The sequence below is a fragment of the Camelus dromedarius genome, chromosome 1 (assembly GCF_036321535.1).
Source record: "Camelus dromedarius isolate mCamDro1 chromosome 1, mCamDro1.pat, whole genome shotgun sequence".
Classification (NCBI taxonomy): Eukaryota; Metazoa; Chordata; class Mammalia; order Artiodactyla; family Camelidae; genus Camelus; species Camelus dromedarius.
Window position 1 is genome coordinate 14,034,026 of NC_087436.1, and position 24,268 is coordinate 14,058,293.

At 42.0% G+C, this 24,268-nt stretch overlaps 1 protein-coding gene across 3 annotated transcripts in view; it reads right to left on the bottom strand.

The window, feature by feature from the left end:
* Positions 1–10,119, bottom strand: part of TRIM2 (tripartite motif containing 2) — a 161,841-nt gene extending 151,722 nt beyond the window's left edge. The window contains exon 1 of one of the 3 annotated variants that reach the window (XM_064489100.1): positions 10,024–10,119. In XM_064489100.1, the coding sequence (XP_064345170.1) occupies positions 10,024–10,068 (45 nt within the window). In that variant the 5' untranslated portion in view covers positions 10,069–10,119. Of the gene's footprint in view, positions 1–9,071; positions 9,200–10,023 lie in introns of those variants that run through there. The other 2 variants (XM_031464487.2, XM_064489333.1) reach the window with 2 other exon arrangements.
* Between the last annotated feature and the right edge of the window lie 14,149 nt (positions 10,120–24,268).

A 24,268-nucleotide genomic window follows, 5' to 3' on the forward strand; every position in this document is an offset into this window, starting at 1 on the left:
TCTGTCATGAGACTCTATAATAAAATACGAAGAGCCTGATTCACATGTAAGTGGCAGAATATAAAGAAAATCGAGGAATGGTTTAACACCAAAATTCCAGAAGGAAGACATCTGTGGGAGGAAGGAATGCAGGGAATTCACTGGAGAGGGGCACCTGCCAAGCTTCAAGGGTCTGATCATGTTTTATGCCTTAACCTGGTGAGGAATATACAAGCATGTTTCATTCTACTATTATTTTTCTACTATTATATTTCAGCTGTATACAACACATTTTATACACTTTTATGCGTATATACATTTAACAGTTAAAAATATATTTTTTAATTACACATTTTAATTAGGTAAAATTATATCAATTTTACCTAATATGCACTATATTGCGTGTAAATACATATATACAATATACTGCACATATATGTACTGTTCATTGTTTCTAAGATCAGTTTAGAGCTTTAGCTTTTTAAACTTGCATAGTTATCAAAGAAATAAAGCCAACCACAAAATAAGAATCAACAGAATGCAGTAATCCAATCATAAAGGAGAGTCAAATGTGCTTACACATATTTAAGAAATCAATCATCTAAGTTATAAATAAAAGTAGTTCATTTGTGTCCTTTTCTTTAGATTCCACCCATAAGTGATATCATATGGCATTTTTCTTCCTTTCTGGCTTAGAGAATAATTTACTTTAAAATAAAATAAAATTTCCAATGGAATTGCTGTTTTTCTTTAAATTCAATTAAAGCTTATGGCACTGCATAATTGAACTGTACTAATATTCTTATGACTCTCATATAAGAATCTTTGTGCAAGACAGAGATGAATTGAACAGTCATACCTATATATCTGCATTTCAGCCAAAAGTATGAAATTTCCCCTTAATCAATTTTCCCACCTCCATCATGAAGAAGTTCAAAAAAAGTGGACTGACTGAAGGAGTTTTACCTTCTCTCTGTCCCTGGATGCACTTAAATAGATCTTCTGTTAAGAGTGAATTTACTAAAAAGAGCCAACAGGAAGGTTCTAGAATGGAGAGGAAACCGGATCATCTACTTCAAGGAAAAATACAAGCTGCTTGTGTAACCCTGGTCGACAGCACATGGGCCAGGATGCTCCACAGGCAACCTGTCATTATCAAGCCAGAAAGGGGCGGAACTTGCTGTTTCAGGCGCTGGAGGGGAGGCGATGATTGGTATACTTAACAATCAGCCTGGGCAATGGCTGGAAGGACAGACATAAAGGAAGGCTGATTCCAAAGTATGTGCACTTTGCAAGTTGGTCCCAGGACTAAAAGGAGCAGGGGTGGGAGCAGTCTTGTATACAGCCCATTCCTGGGCCACAGTCCTGAGGCTGCACGGTGGTTTGAAGTCAGACCCTCAGTGGCACCCCACAGCGCCCCCACCTTACATCCTGATCCTTCGAAGCTAGTGGCAGAGGCTGGTGGGGTGGAATGTGTTCATCTAGGATTCCAGTGGGAGAATCAATCATTTGTTTCACGCAGTTGTTAGGAGAGAGGAAGATTATACCAGGGCAGAGCATCTTCACGCCAGCCTGAGGACTCGGCAGCTCAATTGGGGCTGATGTGGCTTTTGCTCCTTCAAGAAACATATTTCTGGGTTTTGGCAACCAGAATTCCACCAAACTCCTGGATCCTATTTTGTTCCCATTGCTCCAAGCGGTTTTCCGCATTCTAACTTCAAAACTCTCCTTCCCTTCTTGATAGTGAAATCTTTGATCACAGGTGCTGCTTTTTTGACTGGAGAATGGAGGGGCTAGCAAAAGGACTAAAGACAGCATGGCCATGGCTTTGGGAGGCCTTTCATAGCCAATAGAGGGGAGCCTGATACCTGTTCAACCACTCTGGTTTTGCCTGCCGACCCAGGGCCTATGGGAAGCAAAAATAGCAGCTGCTAAAAATTGCTGATTTCCCCACTTATGGGCATATATCCAGAGGAAACTCTAATTCGAAAAGATACATGCACCTCAATGTTCATAGCAGCACTATTTACAATAACCAAGACATGGAAGCAACATAAACGTTCATTGACAGATGACTAGATAAAGACGTTGTGGTATATTTATATAATGGAATATTACTCAGCCATAAAGAAGAATAAAATAATGCCATTTGAGGCAACATGGATCGTCCTGGAGACTGTCATTCTAAGTGAAATAAGCCAGAAAGAGAAAGAAGAATACCATATGATATCACTCATATGTGGAATCTAACAAGAAAAAAGAGAACACTGATGAAACTCATCTACAAAAGAAACAGATTCACAGACATAATAAATAATTTTATGGTTACCAGGGAAAGGGGGTGGGAAGGAATAAAGCTGGTAGTTTGAGATTTGCAAATGTCAACCACTATATATAAAAATAGATTAAAAACAAATTTCTTCTGTATAGCACAGGAAACTATATTCAATATCTTATTATAATCTTTTACGAAAACAAATATATGTATATATATATATATATATGCATGACTGGGACATTATGCTGTACAAGAGAAATTGACACATTATAACAGACTATACTTCAATAAAAAAAAAAAAGAATGCTGATTTCATTTACTTACAGTGCTATGTCACTTAACAAAGCTCTTTTGAACAAATCTGACTTCTGCTCATTGCCATGGGGGAAGTGGTCATCTCTGTGCTGAGTCTCTGCCACCTTGCACACACAGTCCTCTGTGTCAGCCTGGAAGGCCACCTCATCACTGGGAAGGCAGGTACCACCCTGGTCTCAGCACTACACAACGAGGTACAGCCAGACATTGGCTGGTGTTCTGCCTTCCTGTTACTTCACCTGACCCCAACATCCAAACAAAAATAACAGCAGCCCTAATCCAGAGGGAAGAGGCAGGGCAAATCCAGCTGAGTCACACTTTGAGGTCTCCTAAAATTTTTTCTACTTCTGGAAAAGTTCTTATCTGTAAAAAGTGGTGTTAAATGCCTCCTCTTTTCTAATAGAGACATAGTTTTCTTCCATTGCTTGTGCAGCAACAGGGAAATTTAAGAGATGTACGAACTTGGAATTTTTGAAATCATGTTTCAACATCAGTGCTGCTTATATGCATGGACAGTGTATGGTACCCACTCCCCTCCAACCCAAGAGACAACAGAAGGCAGCTTCAGGACAGTTCCCAGGCCTCCCATAGAAAGATCAAGCTTCCCAATCCCCATTCATCTTATCTCCACGATCAGCATGGGGAACCACAAGGCTCTGAGTGGTAGATGCTGGGGAGGAGCAGGTTTGCCTCCCTCTTACCTTAGGGTGTCATAGTCGCTATTCCAATCTCCATGGCCAGCCTCCTTTACTTACAGTCAAGGGAAGGCTAGGGAACTAGGTAATATTGCTTCATTCAAATAATCCAGAGAGATCTGTCAAAGAGTAGGCACTCAGCCAGGAAGACATGATCCTTCAGAGAGAAGGAGGCCAAGAAATGTTTCTTTGAGTTAAAAAGAGCATAAAAAAAGAACTTGAGCAAGATGGCAGCATAGGAAGACCTTGAGTTCATCTCCTCCCACAGACATACTGAACCTACACCTACATATAGATCAATTACCCTTGAAAAAGACCTGAGGGCTGACTGAACAGCTTCTGCACATAGAAGAACCATACAGAAATGGGTAAAAAAGACAGAGACATGGTATCCATGGGTGCTACACCCCTGACCCAAAAACTTGAAATAGGGAGGGATATTACTGAGGGTCCCAAGTGCAATTCTGGGACACAGTGAAAAAATGCCAGTTTAAAGGGCACCTGGACTATATAGGTAGGAAATCCAAATGGGTGAGGAACTGCCGGAGCCCTCTCCAGGGTCAGAGTTGCCAGCACACAACACAGGAGCACCTAAATATATAAAACAAATATAAACAGAAATAAAGGGGAAAATGGACAGCAATACAATAATAGTAGGAGACATTTAATACCCTACTTACTTCTATATATAGATTATCCAGACAGAAAATCAATAAGGAAATATTAGCCTTAAACAAAACTTTCCAAAAATCTATGGGATACAGCAAAAGTCATTCTAAGATGGAATTTCATAGCAATAAAGGCTTACCTCAAAAAACGAAAAAATCTCAAATAAACCATCTGGATTTACATTTAAGGGAACTAGAAAAAGAACAAGTAAAGCTCAAAGTTAGTAGAAGGGAGGACAATAAAGAACAGGTTAAAAATAAATGAAATAGAGACTAAAAAACAATAAAAAGGTCAATAAAACTAAGAGTTGGTTCTTTGAAAAGATAAACAAAATCTACAAATCTTTGGCCATACTCATCAAGAAATAAAGAAAGCCCAAATAAATAAAATCAGGAATGAAAGAGAAGAAATTACAAATGACACCACAGAAATACAAAAGATCACAAGAGAATATTATGAACAATTATACACCAGTGAATTAGACAACCTAGAAGAAATGAATAAATGCCTAGTTTACAATCTTCCAAGACTGAATCATGAAGAAATGGAAAATCTGAACAAACTGATTACTAGGAAGAAAACTAAATCAGTAATAAAAAAAACCCTCCCCAAAAGTCCAGGTTCTGATGGCTCACAAGTCAATTTTATCAAATATTTAAAGCAGAGTTAATACCTTTCCTTCTCAAATTATTCCAAAAGATTGAACATGAAGAAACACTTTCAAATTCATTTGATGAAGCCAGCATTACCCTGATACCAAAACCAAAAGCACCACAAAAAGGAAGATTACAAGCCAACATCCCTGATGGACACAGATGCAAAAATCTTCACCAAAATATTAGCAAACTGAATTCAACAATACATTGAAAGGATCATACACCATGATCAAGTGGGATTCACTTCAGGGATGCAAGGATGGTTTAACATTCACAAATCAATCAATGTGATAAACCATGTTAGTAAAATGAAGTATAAAATTCATATGACCATATCAACAGATTCACAAAAGCATTTTGACAAAATTCAACATCCATTTATAATAAAAACTCTCAACAAAGTGGTTTTGAAGGAAATATAATCAACATGATAAAGGTCATATGTGACAAACCCACAGCTAACATCATATTCAATGGTGAAAAGCTGAAAGTTTTTCCTCTAAGATCAGGAAGAAGACAACAACTCTCACTCTTGCTACTTCTATTTAACATGGTATTGCAAGTCCTAGCCAGAGCAATTAGGCAAGAAAAAAGAAATAAAAGATATCCAAATTGTAAAGGAAGAAGTAAAACTGTCACTATTTGTAGGTGACATGATACTATATATAGAAAACCCCAAAGACTAATAAAGAACTAATAAATTAATTCAGTAAAGTTGCAGGATACAAAATTAGTATACAGAAATCTGTCACATTTCTATACACTAATAATGAACAATCAGAAAGAGAGATGAAACAAACCCCATTTACAATTACATCAAAAAGAACAAAATACCTAGGAATAATTCTAACCAAGGAGGTGAAAGATCTGTACTCTGGAAAATACAAGACAGTGAAGAGAGAAATTGAAGAAGACACAAATAAATAAAAAGACACCCCATGCTCATGGATTGGAAGAATCAATATTGTTAAAATGTCCACACTATCCAAAGCAATCGCCAAACTCAATGCAATGCTTATGAAAATACCAGTGGCATTTTTCACAGAAATAGAACTAATAATCCTCAAATTTGGGAAACACAAAAGCCCCCAAATAGCCAAAGCAATCTTAAGAAGAATCTACAATGGGGAAAAGACAGTTTCTTCAATAAATGGTGTTGGGAAAACCAGACAGCTACATGCAAAAGGATGAAACTGGACCACTGTCTTACATTGTGTACACAAAGAAACACAAAATGGATTAAAGATTTAAATGTAAGACCTGAAACCATAAAACTCTAAGAAGAAAACATGGGCACCCTTGGACATTAGTCTTAGCACTATTTTGGGGGGGGGGGGAATATCTCCTCAGAAAAGGGAAACAAAAGTTTTAAAAAATGGGACTACATCATCTAAAAAAGCTTTTCCACAACAAAGGAAACCACCAACAAATGAAAAGGCAACCTATTGAATGGGAGAAGATATTTGCAAACTCTATCTTCGATAAGGGGCTGATATCCAAAATATATGAAGAACTCTAATAACTCAATATTGAAAAAACAAACAACCTAATTAAAAAATGTGCAGAAGACTTGAGTAGACATTTTTCCAAAGAACACATACAGATGGCCAACAGGCACATGAAAAGTGCTCAACATCATTAATTATCAGAGAAATGCAAATCAAAACCACAGTGAGATATCACCTCACATCTGTCAGAATGGCTATCTTCAAAAAGACAAGAAATAATAAATGTTGATGAGGATGTGGAGAAAAGGGAACCTTTGGTGGGAATATAAAGTGGTACAGTCATTATGGAAAATCCCATTTCCAGCTTCAGATATGTTTTGTTTGGCCAGCATAGTATACTTTTAAGGGGGGGCGGAATTAAGTTCATTAATTTATTTATTCTAATGGAGGTACTGGGGATTGAACTCAGGACCTCCTGCATGCTAAGCATGCGCTCTACCACTGAGTTAGACCCCCATCCCCTGCAGGCACAATATATTTTTGAATGTTTTACTCTTACTTAGTTGCAACCTTAGAGATCTGAGTATTTTGTATTAACAGATAAATAACTGGATTTCCAGAAATCTTTGATAAAGCAGAAGATCTGGCAAAGCTGGCTGACATGCACAAGTGGATCAAAATGCTTTCCCTCCGAGAGCCCCATCAGCCCCTGGCTCTCCTTGGCATCTCTGCTCCCTGCTGGACCCTGCAGCCATGCACTCTGCCCTTTTAGGCATGACCAATGTTTCCCTACCTAATGTTTCACCAAGGGAGCTCAGACAAAATATCCACACTCACATTCAGACCTGTTAAGTTAGAATATGGGCCTCAGAAGAGTTTTGAAGTCCCCAGGTGATAAGAACATGCAATCAGGTTTACAAAGAGCTGGGGCTAGACCATGAAGGGCAGGTGGTAAATTTTTCTCTTTTTGAAGCTCCTCAGTGGTACATTTTATTCTTTCACCATTTTAGAAGTACTTCATTTTGTTCTATGAAAACCTTGTTTTCTCATACTCTATTCTTTTCAGTGCCTCACTCAGCCTCAGGGTTTTCTTTCTTTCTTTCTTTCTTTTTTAAGCTTCTCTTTCTGCTCCATTAAGTTATTTTGGCTGCTCCATTCTGAACCCCTCCTCCAGTTTTTCCACATTCTTTTTAAAGTACAATGCACAAAATTAGAAACAATACCCTAACCATTATTTTACTAGAGTAGAATTCAGTCGAGGTATTTATTTCCGGTTCCTTGTATATTTAACACCTCAGAATCACATTAATGTCTTTTCACAATGCTTTTTTTTTTTTTTTTTTCTTAATCATCATCTGGTTTTTGTTAACAAGGGACTCATTTGCAGAAACCTGAGAAACCACAGTCCAGGATGGAAAATCAAGTTTCGGGGCAAATTAAAGCAATGAATATCAAGCCTCATTTCCTCATTAAAGGGACATCAATCTTCCTCCAGGGCCATAACCCGATATGCAAAATTAAAGGGGCCACAAGCATGTCTGTAACACTTTCAGTTCTTTACCTATAAATTAACTAATTTATAGCCAATAGGCTAGTCTGTTTTTAGGGAATTTCCAAGCTAATTTGACAACAGCTTTTCTGAGGGTTATTTATTTTTTTCCCCCATTTTACAGACTTTTCCTTTCTTTCCTTTTTGTTTTCGTTAAGATAATCCTCAGCTCTCAGGTTATAACAGAAAAGCTGCTTAGTGGGCAATGGCATTGGAAAACCAGCACACATTTTAGCACATCTTTATAAGATATTACTTTGGCATGCCCATTTTATAGATTAGGAAACTGAGGCCTGGAAAGTTTAAGCAGCTTGCCCATAGTTGACTGCCCACACACCAATATCGCCTGAGTCCTGGCTTTGTTGGTCCCTGGGGAAGGTGAAGCCTTCCATGGCCATCAGCCCCTGACTCTGAACACCCTACAGGTCCTCAAGAAATCCAGCCTGGCCCGGAGGGCGGGCGGGAACGGGGTTGAGGGGGGTGTGGTGTTAGGCTTTAGATGCTACTTCTCAGTATCACACATTCGGGCACGAAACAGATCGACGTGGAAATGCACAAGAAACACTGAACAAGATATTCCAGAGCCAACTGACGCTGTTAGCCTCCCCTAGGAACCCCTAGGGGAAAGTCAAGGTTCTTTTAAAAGTATATAAACCACGGAGAGGCCCTGGCAGGATGCCACCTTTGTAAACTTGGAAACCTTGTCCAGAAATAAATATAAAACTGAAGCTGACCTTCAAGATTCCCTCTAAGCGATCGATAGTGAGAATAAAACCACATCCCTTCACATCCATACTTCGGGGAGAAAGGAGGGCATTGAGGTCTCTTCGCTTTACTTATGGTCTTCATAAAATGTCTGCCGTGTTAGAACACAAAGTGTGGGGAGGCAAACGGAAGGAGCGAGCTCGGGGCTCGGCGAGAGGAGAGTTTGGGGCCCAAAAGGCTCTGAAATCCCAAAGGAATCCGGACCCGCCGCCTTCGAGAGCCGAGACCCTGCTGCGCCCGATGCTTCCGGGGGCGCCGCTGCGCCCAGGTCCCTGCAGGACTGATCGCGGTGGTCAGTGCCAGCGCACAAAGGTCCTCCCTGGCGGGAAAACACTGGCCTAATCTCATTGCTTTGAGCCAACCGTAAAATGCAGTTTTTCCCCTTTCTCAAAAAAGACCCAAGTATTTGGGGACTGGACAGGACTGTCTACACCGGCTGCCTAGGCCCAGCGTCTTTTCTTTGTGCGTCCGCCTCCAAACCATAGGACGAGATCCCGAGGCGTGCGCTAGAAGCCGGGCGCTCAAGCCCCCTGTCGCCGCGCCAGGGCGCACCACCCACAGACAAGGCGTGGCGACGCGCGTCGCGAGGCCCTCGCGTAGCCGGATCCCCCGCGCGCCGGCCTTTCCTCTCGCTGCCTCTGCGTCCCCGCAACCAGGCTGGAAGCCCTATGAGCCCAGCTCCTAACACACAGGCTGCGCCGAGCCACGGATACTCACGTTTCCAGTTGTTTTCATTAAGTGCGCACACTGTCCTCGGCCACTGGCAATTAGAAGCAAGGGAAAGCGCCCTGAGAGCCGCCTTTCAGGCAGCGAGAAGTGACAAGCAGGCTCCCAGCTAAAAGCCCCTCATTTTCTGCAGGCTCACTCAAAATGCGCCTCGGTGCCGCCAACGCAGCTGCCAGGTTTAATAACTGTGTCAGACAGCCCCTCCCCCCATAAAGAGACACAAAGATGACAGGCTGGGGACTGAGGATCTCACGTTCAAGCCTCAGCCCCGGCAACGCCGCAGCTGGAATGACTGCATGCACGGACCAGGAAAAGGTTCAAATGCTAGCCTTGACCTAGGAATTCTCCAAAAGCCTCAGTTCTTTTCTATTCACTCTGAGCATAAATTTCATGCTCTTCCCAAAGGTACCTGTGAAACAAAATAAGAGGGAAGTGCCTTTCCAGTTAATCTAACCTGCATCTCGAATGTAAAGGGGACTTACGTAGAGGGAAGCAGCCAACCTCAATCCTATTAATACTTGATTTCTGGGAACTGGTGGGATGTCCTGGCACTTTGTAAAGCCCAGGAAGATCATCGAATGGGGTTTCCCTCACGTTTCGTCGCGCACACGCACGCTCCAGCCTCTGCAGAGGACGCTGGACAGTGGAACCTTACTGTCTGGGGGGGCTTCTTTGCAGATCCTTCTCGACCTGGACCATCTCCAAAGCGCGAATATCTCCTCGAGAGCGACTTGATTTTATCAAGCCGGAAGGAACTGGTGGTTCTATTTTGCAAGTGAAATACCCACCGAAAGTAGTGCTTTATTTAAAAAAAAAAAAAACAACAGTACATATACAATCCACACAAGGTACCCAGCAGCCTGGCGGCCACTCCCCACGGCCTCCCCGAGCCCCGCCCCGCCCCAAGGGCCCTTTTCCGTCCCACCCGCCCCCCCTGCCACACCTGCCTCTGCCGGGAGTGGTTTCCTTGGAAACTCCGGAGAGCCATTTCTCCCTTCCTTCCTTCTCGGTTACCCGGAGAACTGCGAACTAGCTTTCGGCGGTTCAGGATGGATGGCAGTGGATGCCTGCTTTAAATCACAGATTCACAGAGATTCTCGAGGGTGGTGGGACAGGAACAGCAGGGCAGCGATATTTGGGAATGGAGGTGGAGCCCCGCGAGCCTGCGCGTGGGTGGGGTTAGTGGCATCGCCGACCCCAGGGACAGCGTGGCTCCCCCCTCCCCACTCCCAAATGATTTTTCACTTGGTTTTAGAATGAATTACCTCATTCTCTTCAGCACACTTGATTTTCTCCATTCCGCTTAAGGTGCTATCTATAAAGTTATTTTGCACAGACCAAGCACTAGCTAGCTCCCGGTACAGGTGAGGAGAGGCCTGTAAAGATGTGTGAAGCCATGGGGGGGGAGACCTCGTGGGAGTAATATGTGACTGCGGGGGATTTCTTTGCACTATCAGTCCACAATGATGGCAACAAAATTAAACTCACTATTTCAGGTGAAATTCCGGGTGGGGAAAAGAAGACGGGTGGATGAGACTGTCCATATTTGCTAAACGTTTAAATGTTCATATGACATCTTGATACTTTCGGCTATGGACGTTTTATACTCATCAAACGACAAATCGGTACTCAAAAGTAAAATGAAACAACTCAGTGTGCTTTGTGCAAGGCATAATACAATTGCATACACCCCCCCATATATTGGTTTCTTCTTGCTATAAATTGTATGTTTCATATCTGGGTTATTAAAAGTTTGAAATCAACAGCATGCTTAAATTGCTGACATTTTACTTTACACATTATAATATGATGATGATGTTAATTAATCTCTGGGCTGAGAATGAAATATATATTTGTATATGTGTGTATACAAATGCATCTCTTTAAAACTCATAAATGCATTTCTGTTAAGTTCCACATGCTTCTAATTTTCACAAAGGAAGTGATATTTCTATATTTTTCGATAGTTCTATATTTTATAAAACCAGTTTATGTAAAAGAAAACATACAGGAAATTTTTGTCATGAAGCAAAAACCTCATCTAAGAGCCATCTAGTTTACATATTTTGAAAATCCATATTTTGTATCCTGAATCTGCTTTGAAGCATATAATTTTGGAATCATGTTACACGGACGCTCATTTGCAAATGAGGCTCTATAAAACAAAACTATGTAGAGCCAACAATAGAATAGACACCCACCTCTCTCTCTTATTACATTTCAAGTTTGAGAAAATAAAAAGTATCAAGCAGATTATCTTCACTTCTAAACCAAAATTCACAGTGAATACTGTAGAAGACAGAAGAATAGGGGTAAAGAGGTTGAAAAATACTAAGCAATGAAGTATTTTAAAATATTGCTCCAAAACTAATTAACAGCAAGATGATTATATTTAGAATATTATATAGATTGGTAATATTTAAGTGAGAGTCAAAACATTAGATACGATCCCAGTTTTTTTCAAAGTTATGGGTGCATGTACTTGTCCACGTGACAGTTATGATGCGGGGGAATTTTTGGCTTTACACTTGCCTATGTTTTCCAGAACAAATATTGCCAATGAGAGCAATGTGGTAGACTGCTTAAGAGCATAGGCTCGGAGTCAGACAGAGCTGGCTTAAGTCCCAACTGACCCTTCCTGGCTATATGTGCTTTCTCATTTGAAAAACCCAGCTAATAGCACCTTCCTCATAAGGTGGCTGGGAGGATTAAGTGGCAGAAGGACTGAAAATTACTCAGTACTGGGTGTGGCACATGGAAGAACATCTTCATTATAGCAAATACATTTGTCCCAGGTTTTAGGCTCTTATTTCCCAGGATCTTAATTCTACATTGGATATTTTTGACACTTCAATTAGACATTATCATTTGGTATATGCAATACTGTTTATATTTGTCCACATTTTTTACCCATATTTTTCTTCGTTACTTTCTGCATCCCAGAACTTCCTTCTGGGGTCATTCTCCTTTTCCTTAAAGGGCATCCCTACGAATATTCATTGTAAGGGTTTTTTGTTACTGAAATCTCCCAGTTTTGGTTTGATAATGCCTTTATTTTGATTTTGTTCTTGAAATATGGTTTCATGTGACATATAATTTTAGGATCATTGTTATTTTCAATCAACATTTTGAAGATACTCCAAATGTCTCCTGGCTTCATTGTTGCTACTGAGGAGTGAGCTGTCATGTAATTTTCACGTTTTTCTAGGTTGTCTGTCAATTTTGAATGTTTTGTTCCTTGTTATGCTTTTATTCCATTATCTTATCTCCTTAAAATATTAAACACACTTATTTAATCTTCTGTCCCCAGTCATTCAATATCGTAGTCTTTGCAGGTTTTACACAGCAGTTTATTGTCTCACGTGACTCTCACTCATGATGTTGTTCCCTTGTTTATTTAGTGATCTTTATTTATTGTGAATTCATGTGCCTTGGAACTTTATCAGTGGGACCTCTGAGTCCCTGTGTTAAAGTGAAACACCCAGGTAGATAGGCTGGGGAGGTGGGAGCACTTTAAAATCAATTTTGTGTTTAAAGTTTTCAGGTCCATGCAAGAGATGTAAATTTCAAGTTCAAACACTTGTGAGTGGAAGCAGAAGACTGGAAATACTTTGGGCAGAGTATTCTCCCCAGTGCCAAGGCGCAGGTAGGTAACATGTCCTTATGCAGGCAAGTTGTGCTCTTATAAAACCATTATGTTGCCTTTCCAGGGTTCTTGCCTCCCAACCTGCTCAAGCCCAGTTCTTTCTATCTCCTGCCCCTTGGACATGGCTCATTCAAACTGAGACTCTGGGGGTTGTCAGGTGCCCCTGTCTCCATCCCTCTCAGCAAAGTTCTGCTTTGTAGAGGGCTACAATCAAGCTTTTTCAAAGTTCTACCTTCTCTTCCCTTTACTTTACGCCAACCCCACAGTGCTTTGAAAGAGTAAGACAAATGATCCAATTTTTTTAAGTGGGCAAAAGATTTAGACAGACATTTCACAAATAGAAGATATATAGGTAGTAAATGAGAACGTGAAAAGATGCATAACATCATTAGTCATCGGGGAAATGCAAATTAAAGCCCCAGTGAAATACCACTACACAAGAATGACTTAAAAAATGGGAAAGACGGACAATATCAAGTATCGCCAAGAATGCGGAGCTACTGGGCCCCCATACACTGCTGGTGGGCATGTAAAATGGTATTGCCACTTTGGGAATCAATTTAGCAATTTCTTATGAAGTTAAATATATGTATATGTATTACTTCTCTATTGCTATAACAAATTACTGTGAATTTAGTGGCTTAAAACTACATTTGCTTATTCTCTCATAGTTCTGAAGGTCAGAGACTGGGGCAGTGGGGCTGGGTTGTCTGCTCGTGGTATCACAAGATTGAAGTAAAGGTGTTAGCTGGGCTGAGTCCTCTTCTAGTGGCTCTAGGATGAAATCCAAGATTTCATCCAAGCTCAGTGAGGTTGTTAGAAGAATGCAATTCCTTGTAGCTGCAGGACTGAGGTCCCCATTTCATGCTGGCTGTCAGCGGGGGCTTCGCTCAGCTCCTTAAGGCTGTCCATATTCCTTCATGTGGGTGCCCTCCATCTTTAAGCCAGTAAAGACATACTGAATCACCCCTGTGATTGCATCACATCTCTCTGACTTTCTTTTTTGTCTAAAAGTGTTTGAAAGGCTCATGTGATTAAATTAGGTCTACCCAGCTCGCCATCTCCCTTTGCCATGTAAGGTAACATAACCATGGGGGTGATATCTCAACATATTCTCGTGTTCTACTGACCCTCAGAGGGGAGGGAATTATGCAAGGGCGAGGGTCATTGAGAGTCTTAGAATTCTGCTTACTATACGATATGACCCAGCCATTCCATTCCTAAGTATTTACCCAGGAGAAGTGAAAATACATGTCTACCCAAAGACTTCTAGGTGAATATTTATATCCGCTTATTCATTATAGCTGAAAACCAGGAAGAACAACAAATACCCATCAACTGGTGAATTAATAAAACAAATTGTGCTATATCCATCCAGTGGAACTCTGCTCATCAGTAGAAAGGAGCAGACTCCTGACACGCACACCAGCACAGGGAAATCGCCAAATACGGCGCCAAGTGGAAGAATTCATATACTGTTGATCACTTTATTCTGAAATCTGAAACTGGCTCCCATCCACAGAGGGCAGGGAGGGACTGAAGAAAGAGGCATTTCAGATTGGTAGGTGGCATATGTAGTAATTAAGGGAACTTACAAGCCTTGAGTGGGGCCTGCAGGAAAAGTAGATCTTCACTCCTGCCTGTCAGAATCTTAAATTTTTATAGAGAGGCCTTAACTGGGTTTAGTCATGTCCATACTCTATCCAGATTGGCTCAACAGCACATCACTCTCCCAAGGCTGCGTCCTCAGGCAGTTCTAGCGCTGGAAGGAGCTCCCTCACATGCCAAGAACAGGAGTCTGGTGAGGAGCCTCCAGCTGCCCAGCTCTTGGGTCAACCAGTGGTCATGTCTTCTCACTGACCTCCTCCAACAAATGCAAGAAACTCCATACTGTATGATTTAATTTATAGGACGTTCTGGAATAGGCAAAACTATAGTAATAGGAAATAAATCCGTGATTGCCTCGGGTTGGAGGGGAGGGAAAAGGACTGACTGTTAGGGGGGCACAGGGGACTTTGAGGGGTGATGTAAAGGTACTGTATCGTCGTCGTGGTGGTGGTTACGTGACTCTGTACATTTGTCAATATTCATTGAATTGTACAATTAAAATCAGTGAATTTCATTATATGTAAATAATACCTTAATAAAACTGACCAAAAAAACTATGGTTTTTGCATCTTATCCAGAATTTTAAGGTGTTCTAAATTGGAAGTTTCTCTACCCTTTTTAATCCACAAGATTCACCTAAGACTTTCTTAGCTGTGTCAAAATGTGCCTGCGTGTTTTTCTTTTTCTTTTCTTTTTTTCTTTTTCAGCAGAGGTACTGGAGATTGAACCCAGGACCTCCGTGCATGCTAAGCATGTAGTCTATGACTGAGCTATGCTCTCTCCTCTTGTGCCTGCATATTTAATCCCTAGCCCTTACTTTCAGTGGAACTGCATGGTCACTTGGTTATTGTTTATTGGCTCCAGGCTAGATCATAAACTGTATGTGGTCAGGGTCCTGGCTGGGTTCACCGCCGTACCCCAGGACCTGTCCATGGTGGGCCTTTGATAAAGATGTGTTGGATAACAAAGACATTTGTTGAATAAATGAATAGCCCCCCTGCACACCATGTCCCCCCCAGCAATTTTGAACACTGGAAAATCTGATCATACATCTTTCCCCCAGCTGATCTCTCATTACCTTCAACTCTATTACTCAAACCTTTTCTAAACTATAATTGAAGGTTGGAGTTAGAAGCCTTTCATTTAGCCCCATGACGTTACAGAAACCACTGATTCCGGCTCCTGTTTTCTGGGCCGGAAGCCCAGGGGGCAGAGCATCACAATGTGGGCTGGGAGGGGAGAAATACAGCGGCCCAGTGCTTAATCTTCGGTGGCCCTGGCTGACCCCCCTGGTTTCCATCCATTTCCAGCCTTCTTTGGTCACGGCAGTCTAGACTCAGCACCCTATTTCACTCCAAGGCTTAAATTCTGTGCTCCTTTTAAGGTACACATGATTCATCTAAACGCGAAGAAACTATCAGTATTTGTCAGAGCGCAATGCCATTGGCGATCAGGTGATCTCATTAACATTAACAGAAGCCAAAGAATGCAGAGCCCTCTGGGCTGGAGCCAACAGCTCTCCCAGAGGGGAGCAGAGCCAGGAAGGCAACAGACATATTTCTCTGTTCAGGGAACTAATTAGGCCCTCCATTCATTTGACCTTGGCCTTTGGTTACTTATTTATAAATGTCACACCTGCTGTCCCTCCGCCTTCCAGGACAGAACCAAAGTGAAAAACTGCCAAGTGCTAAACTCCTTCCTGATTACTGTGATCTGTCAACAGGGACAAAAATCAAGGGAGAAACAGGCATTTTCCTTGCCTTTGTTTTTACTGCACAAAGCTGTAAGCACAATTGTGGGAATTCAGTGGTTCCTCTTCAAACTGTGATACTGTTCACACTGGTTATTTGCTACCCAGCAACTATGCCCATCCTGGCAACAGATCCTCAAATATCTAGAGAAAAATTGGCCTGGGTGGGATTGAACCTACCCCAAGTTCCAGGAGTAGGTCCTACAGGCTTACACCCTAGCACACCCACCTGTGCCCCTAAGTCACCTGGACTGGCACTAACCCAATCAGAGTCAGTGAGCCAGGAGAAGATATTTGCTGGGGCTTTGGGGCAAAATAAACCTTCTTTTTCTTGTAGCAGTTCTGGAAGTAGAGATTAGATATGAATTTTGGAGCTGCTGCAGCCAGTCTTCCATTAAGGGAGGCCTTGGAGCTGCCTTTGGGGCACCTTTGTGGATCTTGAGGATAAAGCCAACATCATAGAAGACAGAGTAGGGAGGAAACCTGGCCCTAGGTGGCATCTTTTGAGCTGAGGGACCAAACCTCACCTGAAATCAGTCCCTCTAGGTTTCCAGTTACCACTGAGTCCATAAACTCCCTTTATCTTATACGGCAGCCTGATTACAGTTTTCTGTCATCTGCCATTAAAAAAATGTGACATTTTGTTTAAAGATGCTCAGATTAAAACTAGAGTTTCACTTAGATGTTGCCTATAAGTTATATTTTGCCTAGATTTTTCATAGAGCTTTCACAAAAGTTTCACAACTGTTTTTCAAACTTTCAGAATTCTAACCTGCAGACACCAAGTTGATAGTTGCCCAATGTCCTGGCACTCAGTAATTCCCACTGACCGGATCTTTTTCTGTTGTTATTTTGTTGCTGCAAATGGCATTATTTTATTCTACCAAAAAAACCCTCTTTAATCAGGAGAGATGGATTTTTGGTCTGGCACTAATTTATTGCCTAAGCCAAGGAACAATGAACATTTTGGGTGATACATTAATAATTTATTTTTTTAAAACTTTTATTGTGGTATGACTCCTGTACAGTAAACTACACGTATTTCAGGTGTACAATTTGATGAGTTTTGATAGATGTATACACCAATGAAACCACCACTACAATCAGGATAGTTAACATTTCCATCACTCCCCAAGAGGTGCAATTTTCAAACTCCCAATGTATTCCTTCTCACCCCCTTCCCACCCTGGTAACTATAAAATTGTTCTCTATGTCTGTGAGTCTGCTTCTGTCTTGTAGATAAGTTCATTTGTGTCTTTTTTTCCGATTCCACATATGAGCGGTATCATATGGTATTTTTCTTTCTCTTTCTGGCTTTCTTCACTTAGAACAATGATCTCCAGGCCCATCCATGCTGCTGCAAGTGGCATTATTTTATTCTTTTTATGGCCGAGTAGTAGTATTCCATTGTATATATATATATATACCACATCTTCTTTATCCAGTCCTCTGTTGATGGACGTTTAGGCTGTTTCCATGTCTTGGCTATGGTAAATAGTGCTGCTGTGAACATAGGGGTGCATGTGTCTTTTCAAATTATGTTTTTCTCCGGATATATGCCCAGGACTGGGATTGCTGGATCATATGGTAAGTCTATTTTTAGTTTTTTAAGGAACCTCCATACTGTCCTCCATCGTGGCTGCACCAATTTACGTTCCCACCAACAGTGTAGGAGGGTTCCTTTTTCTCCACGCCCTTTCCAGCATTTATCGTTTGTAGACTTTTTAATGATGGAGAAGCACAGAGCCCTTCACTTCCTCTCCACTGGTCTCCTAGAACTGCAAATACACACCTACTGTGAGACTACATACCTACTGTGTGCACTGCTCTTTGCGCATCGTGTAGAGGTCCCATTCTGTCTATAAAAATGTTGCCTTTTCTCATTATTGTAGCTGAAAAAGTGTATAGCATAGGCCCAATAAATTGAGTCAATAATTTTTTTTAATAGGAAAAAGAAAGAAGGCAGGGTATAGCTCAGTGGTAGAGCACCCGCTTAGCATGCACGAGGTCCTGGGTTCAATCCCCAGGGCCTCCATTAAAAAAAAGTTATTTAAAAAAAACCATCTTCCATTCCCTGTCTTCAACAACCTCAACAAAAATGTGGCTTTCTGGAGATGGGTGGTTGTGATGGTCACACAACAGCATGAATGCACTCAGTGCCGTGGAACTGCACACTTAAACATGGCTAAAATGGTCAGTTTTATGTTATGTATATTTTATCACAATTTCAAAAACATGATTACCAAAGTGCTTATCAAAACTGTTCACTGACTTCCGTTCGGCTCTGTGACTTTATGGTCACACCCAAACAGCCCAGAGCCTGGGCTTTTAACTGTGCCCTCCTCCAAGAGTTCCCTTCCCACCTCAACCCCCCTCCTACTCCTGCAGGCCAGGCCAGTCCTGAGAGGCGGGCACGAGGGACGGACGTAGCTGTGGCTGTGGCTCTGTTTCTCCTGGTGAAGCCTTGCTGCCTGCGATCGGTAAAGTCTGCAGTTTTAGACACGACAGAAATCAAGGCTTAGCAGTGATTGGCCTACGAGGCACAGTGCATATACTGAGATCCCGGCAGCACGGGCATCTCTGGGGCACACACTGTGCACAAAATCACTTTCCCTGCAGAAGCTGGAAACAAAGAGTCTCCTGTGTCCTACCACCATGTGGTCGGACACAACACCCAGGAAGACAGAGGCCGCCTTTCAGTTTATGTGTTTCTAGCATCTAGTTTTTTCCTTTAGTCCACCAACCATAAGAAAGATCTGCATGCCTATCGCCTCATCCTGCATTTGCTCGTTTGTAAAATTCAGAAATTGACTTGAAAGAGGCCAGAGTACTCACGCGCTATAGCTATGATTCTGCGTTAACGGATATTTCCCCAAAGAGTGGGGAGAAAATCAATGGTTAAACAGGATAGTAACAGCTAACATTTATCGAGGGTTTGTCTGTACCGGGCCCGGGGCTATCTTTCCCCCAGGCTCTATCTTATGTAGTCAGCCCAGCAGTTCTGTGCAGCAGGCTCACGGTGCACATTTGGCACAAATTGATTACTCAGCTCACCTCACATCCCAACGGGTATAAATGTCAAAGCCAGACGAGCTCAGGTGGCCTGAGATCAGAGCCCTACCTAGTATCAGAGCACTTTCTTATCCTACAACTACAAAGGAACCTTGTAAAAACCTATAAAAGGGTTTTTGATCAATTCTTTAAGGGAGAAGAGAAAGATTCCACGCTGAAGATGGTTGTACCATAATTCTTTCCATTTGTACTTTCAGACCTTTACTGATCAGATTTTAAGTGTAACACACATGCACACAGTTCACCTAAGATACTTTGTGGCACATTTGACGTTTCATTGTCTAGGTAACGATCACAATGTGGTAATCTTTAGAACTTGGTGAGGAGTGTATGTATTGCGCTCTGTAGAAAATGAGAGAGAAATTAACATTTCTGCTACCAAAGCCTTTTGTTGTAAAGAATAACAGGCACTTAGCCCTCTGAGTCATAGACGCCTTCTGTCATTTTAGATAAGCCACCAGCCACCAACTAACCAGAACCCATTGGCCTGGGGCCGGAGTCCCTGTTCAGATAAGGGCTGCATGTGACCGTGGCAGGAAATAAAATAAAACCCGAAAAGTAGTTCTGAGGGTGATGTGAAAGGCAGTGATGCTAATGAGATTGCTTGGCGCTTTCTCTCTTGAAGCCAACACCAGCCTTTGTTTCCTGGGATTCCTTGATGGCATGATATCTGCAGTCTGATTCTTGGCTGGAACTGGATGGTGGGCTCTTCCAAAGCAGATGCTGCAGGTAGTGGAATCCAAGGCTGGACTCCATCACCTAGGGAGCAGCTTCCTCTCTCAGGAGGCTCTGGCTGTTGCTAACGATGTGACTTGCTCTCGTCCTCCCCACCCCGCAGCGTTTTTCCATCCTCACCCCTGAAGTGCTTCTTCCCAATAACTCAGACTGAAGGATCTTTGACGATGAACACCTGCCAAGCATCCGTCTACGCTCTGCCACTCAATTCATGGGGTGGGGGTGGGGCGATGGGAAACGCCTCTTTAAAAATTCAATAAAGTAAAAAAAAAAAAATTCAATGAAGTGATAGGAGGAAACCACCCCTTTGAAACTTTCCCTTCTTTCTTTCTCCATTAAAAAAAAAAATACAGCTCCCCCAAGACATATTAAATCGAATTTGATTGAGGAAAATTATTTTTCAGACACACGGCAATTCTTCAGCTGTCATCCGGCAGGTTTGATGCCAAGTTGACACCACGTTCTGTTTGGCAGTTCCCGGAAAACTCTGTGAGTCACCTCCGATTCCTCGTCCTCCGAGTATAGGGAGGGGCTGGGGACGGAAGCCAGGAGAAGCAGTTTGGAGAGTGTTGGACTCAGGAGGCTTCCAGACTTTCATTTGCGGTTTTCAGATGTAGTCCAGCTGGGTAGGGAGGGAATCCCCTGCTTTGTCATCCTGCAACTCTCGGTGCTGCTCATCTGTCAGATTATGGGTCCCAGCCCAGCTGGAAACGGGAGTGGGCACCCTACGGCACGTTTGCTGGCGCTACAATGACCAGAGGCAGACGTATCTTCTGGTGCCCTGGCCGACAATCTTCCAAGATTAAGTGAATGTCACTCCCTTTCTTATACAGCTCAGACTCCTTTATTCTGTCTGCATCGAGTGTAAATGTCTCACTTTCTCTAAAACACAACGTTACTTCCACCCCTGTTAAAATCCCATGCTCCTCCCTGCCCGGAGCCGCCTTGTCTTTGGTGAATTCCTTGTCCTCCGTGGATTTCAGAGGTAGTTACATCTGTCATTCCCACCATCCCCACCCCTTCGACGGTGAAGGGCCTGTGAATGCTCCACTGCTGCCCCCTGCAGGTGGGCCGTTCCCTGGGTGTCCCTCAATCAGCAAGGCTGCTGCCTGGCGGCTTGCTGAAAGTTTCATTATGAGTCTGGAAACACCTGCTTAGCGTTTCCCTTTAGTCTCTACTTCAAAAGGATTCTGTCTGGGATTTATGCCGCAATCATTTTCCTAGTCAGTTTTTTTCTACTTCTTTTCTCTTTTGAAAATGACTTTTTTTTTTTTTTTTTTTTTTTTTTTAGTGAAAGGGCTGGGGATTGAACCCAGGACCTTGTGCATGCTAAGCATGCACTCTATCACTGAGTTATACTCAGCACCCACCTCGAATTTTGAAAATCATGATGGTGGTGACACTTTGAAATCCCACACTAGTGCACATGAGAAAGGAAAGAGAATGAAAACCCTTATGGTGTCCACCCTCTGTGCCAAGAGCTTTGTTCATGACTCATGTGAAAGTGCATCAGGGAGGTGGGTGGAGCTCAGTGGTGGAGCACATGTGCCTGTTGAGGGAGTGACTCCAAGCACAATGTAAACTGAGTAGATTGGTCTGGACTGAGGTTATTCTTGTTCTGGGGGCTGTGAGTTTGTCCAGAGTCCATGGATCCTAGACATTTAGTATATAAGCTGAGAGGGGAGGTTCTGAAATTTTCAAAAAGCCTGCCCATAGTAAGTTCTCAGTAAGATGGAGTCTGCAAAGTGCGTGGAAGGCATGCAAAGGGACCAGGAAAGACGATCCACAGCCTGATCTGGTGTGGCTCAGCTCTTGATTAGATGCCTTAGGTGGACTTGCTGGCTTTCAGGACTGCTAACTGCCCAGTGTGATTTGAAAGAGCCCAGGATGCCCAGAGCAATTGGCTCTAATCAGCCCTAGTGAGGACAAACATACACCATCTGAAGTAACTAATGACCCCCAATGTGATTATCTACCTGGACCTGAGTCTGCACTGCACAGATGACTCAAGTTCAAAGCAGACAGCAAAGTGAAAGGCAAATTAAATGTCATTTGTCATTGTCAGTGAAATGGTCTGAGAGGGATTTTTGGAAAGATGATATGGTGACAGCATAGGATTTTTTTTTTTTTTTTTTGGTGGGGGGATGTAATTAGGTTTTACTTATTCATTTATTCTTAGAGGAGGTACTAGGGATTGAACCCAGGACCTTGTGCATGCTAAGCATGTGCTCTACCACTGAGCTATACTCTCTCCCGACAGCATAGGTTTTTAATCACACCAAATTTCCTTATAAAAACAGAAAGGGCAATGAAAAAGCAAAACCAAAAGCCCATGAACAACCTTTGAAATGAAACTGGAAGTTAAACCATCCCCACAAACTCCAAACTACAAGTGGTTAAGACACAGAAAGACCTTTGAACAGGAGAACCCCAAAGTAGCCATTAAGGGTTTGTTGCAGAAAAGTGTGTTACAGCTCAGAATTACAGCTCAGTGTTACAGATCAGTTGTGAAAGCAACCTGGATCTGGGCGAGAGACCAAGCAGCACTCGGAGAGTTGGAGAACTCAGGTTTATTTTGCTAGCAGGCCCAGAGGAGTTAACACTCCAAGCTCTGGACCCTGTCTGTAGGTTTACACAGGCTTTTATAGGCTACCAGTCTAGACTTTGCAACATTTTGCAACATCATATGCAAATAAGGTATAACAAAGTGACTAATTAGGAACAAACTTTGTAGAAATGGACCAATCAGGAGTTAGCTCAGGGAACCAATAGAATCTTAGGGGTAAGTCCCACTTTTCTAGAAGTAAGCCATTGCAGAGTTTAAAAAGCAAAATAATTCCACTGGACCAGGAAACTGAATGGTGCTGGCAGGAGGGTAGTGGCACTGCCTGGGGGTCTTGCTGTCTTTTTCATGGGGTTTCCCACCTCAGGTTCACTGGAAAGCATGAGGGAACAGTCTGAGAGGAGCAGATGAAACTGGGCAGGGGGCCCATCCAGTCCGACAGTGGACGATACAGGAGGTCCATGGTAAGCTCAGGCTACTCCCCAGAAACCCCCAAACAGTCCAGCCAGGGCCCCTTCAGACAAAGAACTCCACATGGAGGAGAAACCGTGTGATCAAAATCAAACAGGACATGGACAATAAAGACAAGAGAAGAGAAAGTCCAAATAAAGGTAACAAAGATGAACAGAGCCAGGAAATCTCAAAAAGCAAGTTACACACACACACACAATACACACAGCACACACACAACACAACACACACACACAATCAAAAAACAACAAAGAGCTTTGGGAAGATAGAAAACCTACCCTGCTTTCCTCTAACAGTTAAGAAAAACTAATTTTCCCTAAACATGAACAACAAAAATTATAGTCAAATTCCAAATAAAATCCTTAAGGGGTAAAAAAGAACAAATTCAGAATAGCAATACTACAGACATTGAAAGCACACCAGAAAAAAAGAAACATTCACAGAAAAGATCACAGTTGTAATTTTCTCTTTCAAAATGACCTAAAAGACATTAAGAAAATGATACAACCTGAATAGAAAACACAGAAATGGCCAATAAGCACATGAAAATATGCTCAACATCAGTAGCCATCATAGAAATGCAAATCAAAACCTCAGTGAAAATATAAATCAACCACACAGCAATAAATTTTTTTTTTTAAAAAAACCTCAATCACTTCATACCCAGTAGGATGCCTATAAACAAAAAGACAGATAATAACAAGTGTTGGCAAGGATTTGGAGAAATTGGAAACTTCTTTCACTGCTGGTGGCATCATGAAATGGTGCAGTCACTTTGGAAAACAGTTAGGCAGTTCCTCAAAGAGTTAAACATAGAGTTACCATATGACCCAGCATTTCTACTTCTAGGTATTTACCCAAGAGAATTGAAAACATGTGTCCACACAAAAATTTGTACATAAATATTCACAGCAGCATTGTTAACAGCCCCAAAATGGAAAAAAACCTAAATAATCATCAGCTGATGAATGGATGAACAAATTGTAGTATTTCTATACAATGGAATATTATTTAGCCATAAAGAGGAATGAAGTATTGACACATGGTACCACATGGATGAACATATGCTAAGTGAAAAAGTCAGACACAAAAGACCACATATTGAATTTCATTTATATGAAATGCCCAGAATAGGCAAATCTATTTTGAAAGTAGTTTAGCGGTTGCCTCAGAAGTTGGGGAAATGGGGAGTGACTGATAATGGGTACAGAGTTTCTTTTTGGAGTGATGAAATGTTCTAATTGTGGTGATGTTTGCACATGTGACTATACTAAAAGCCAATGAACTGTTCACTTTTAATAAGTGAATTGTACAGTATGAGAATTTTATCTCACAAACACTTA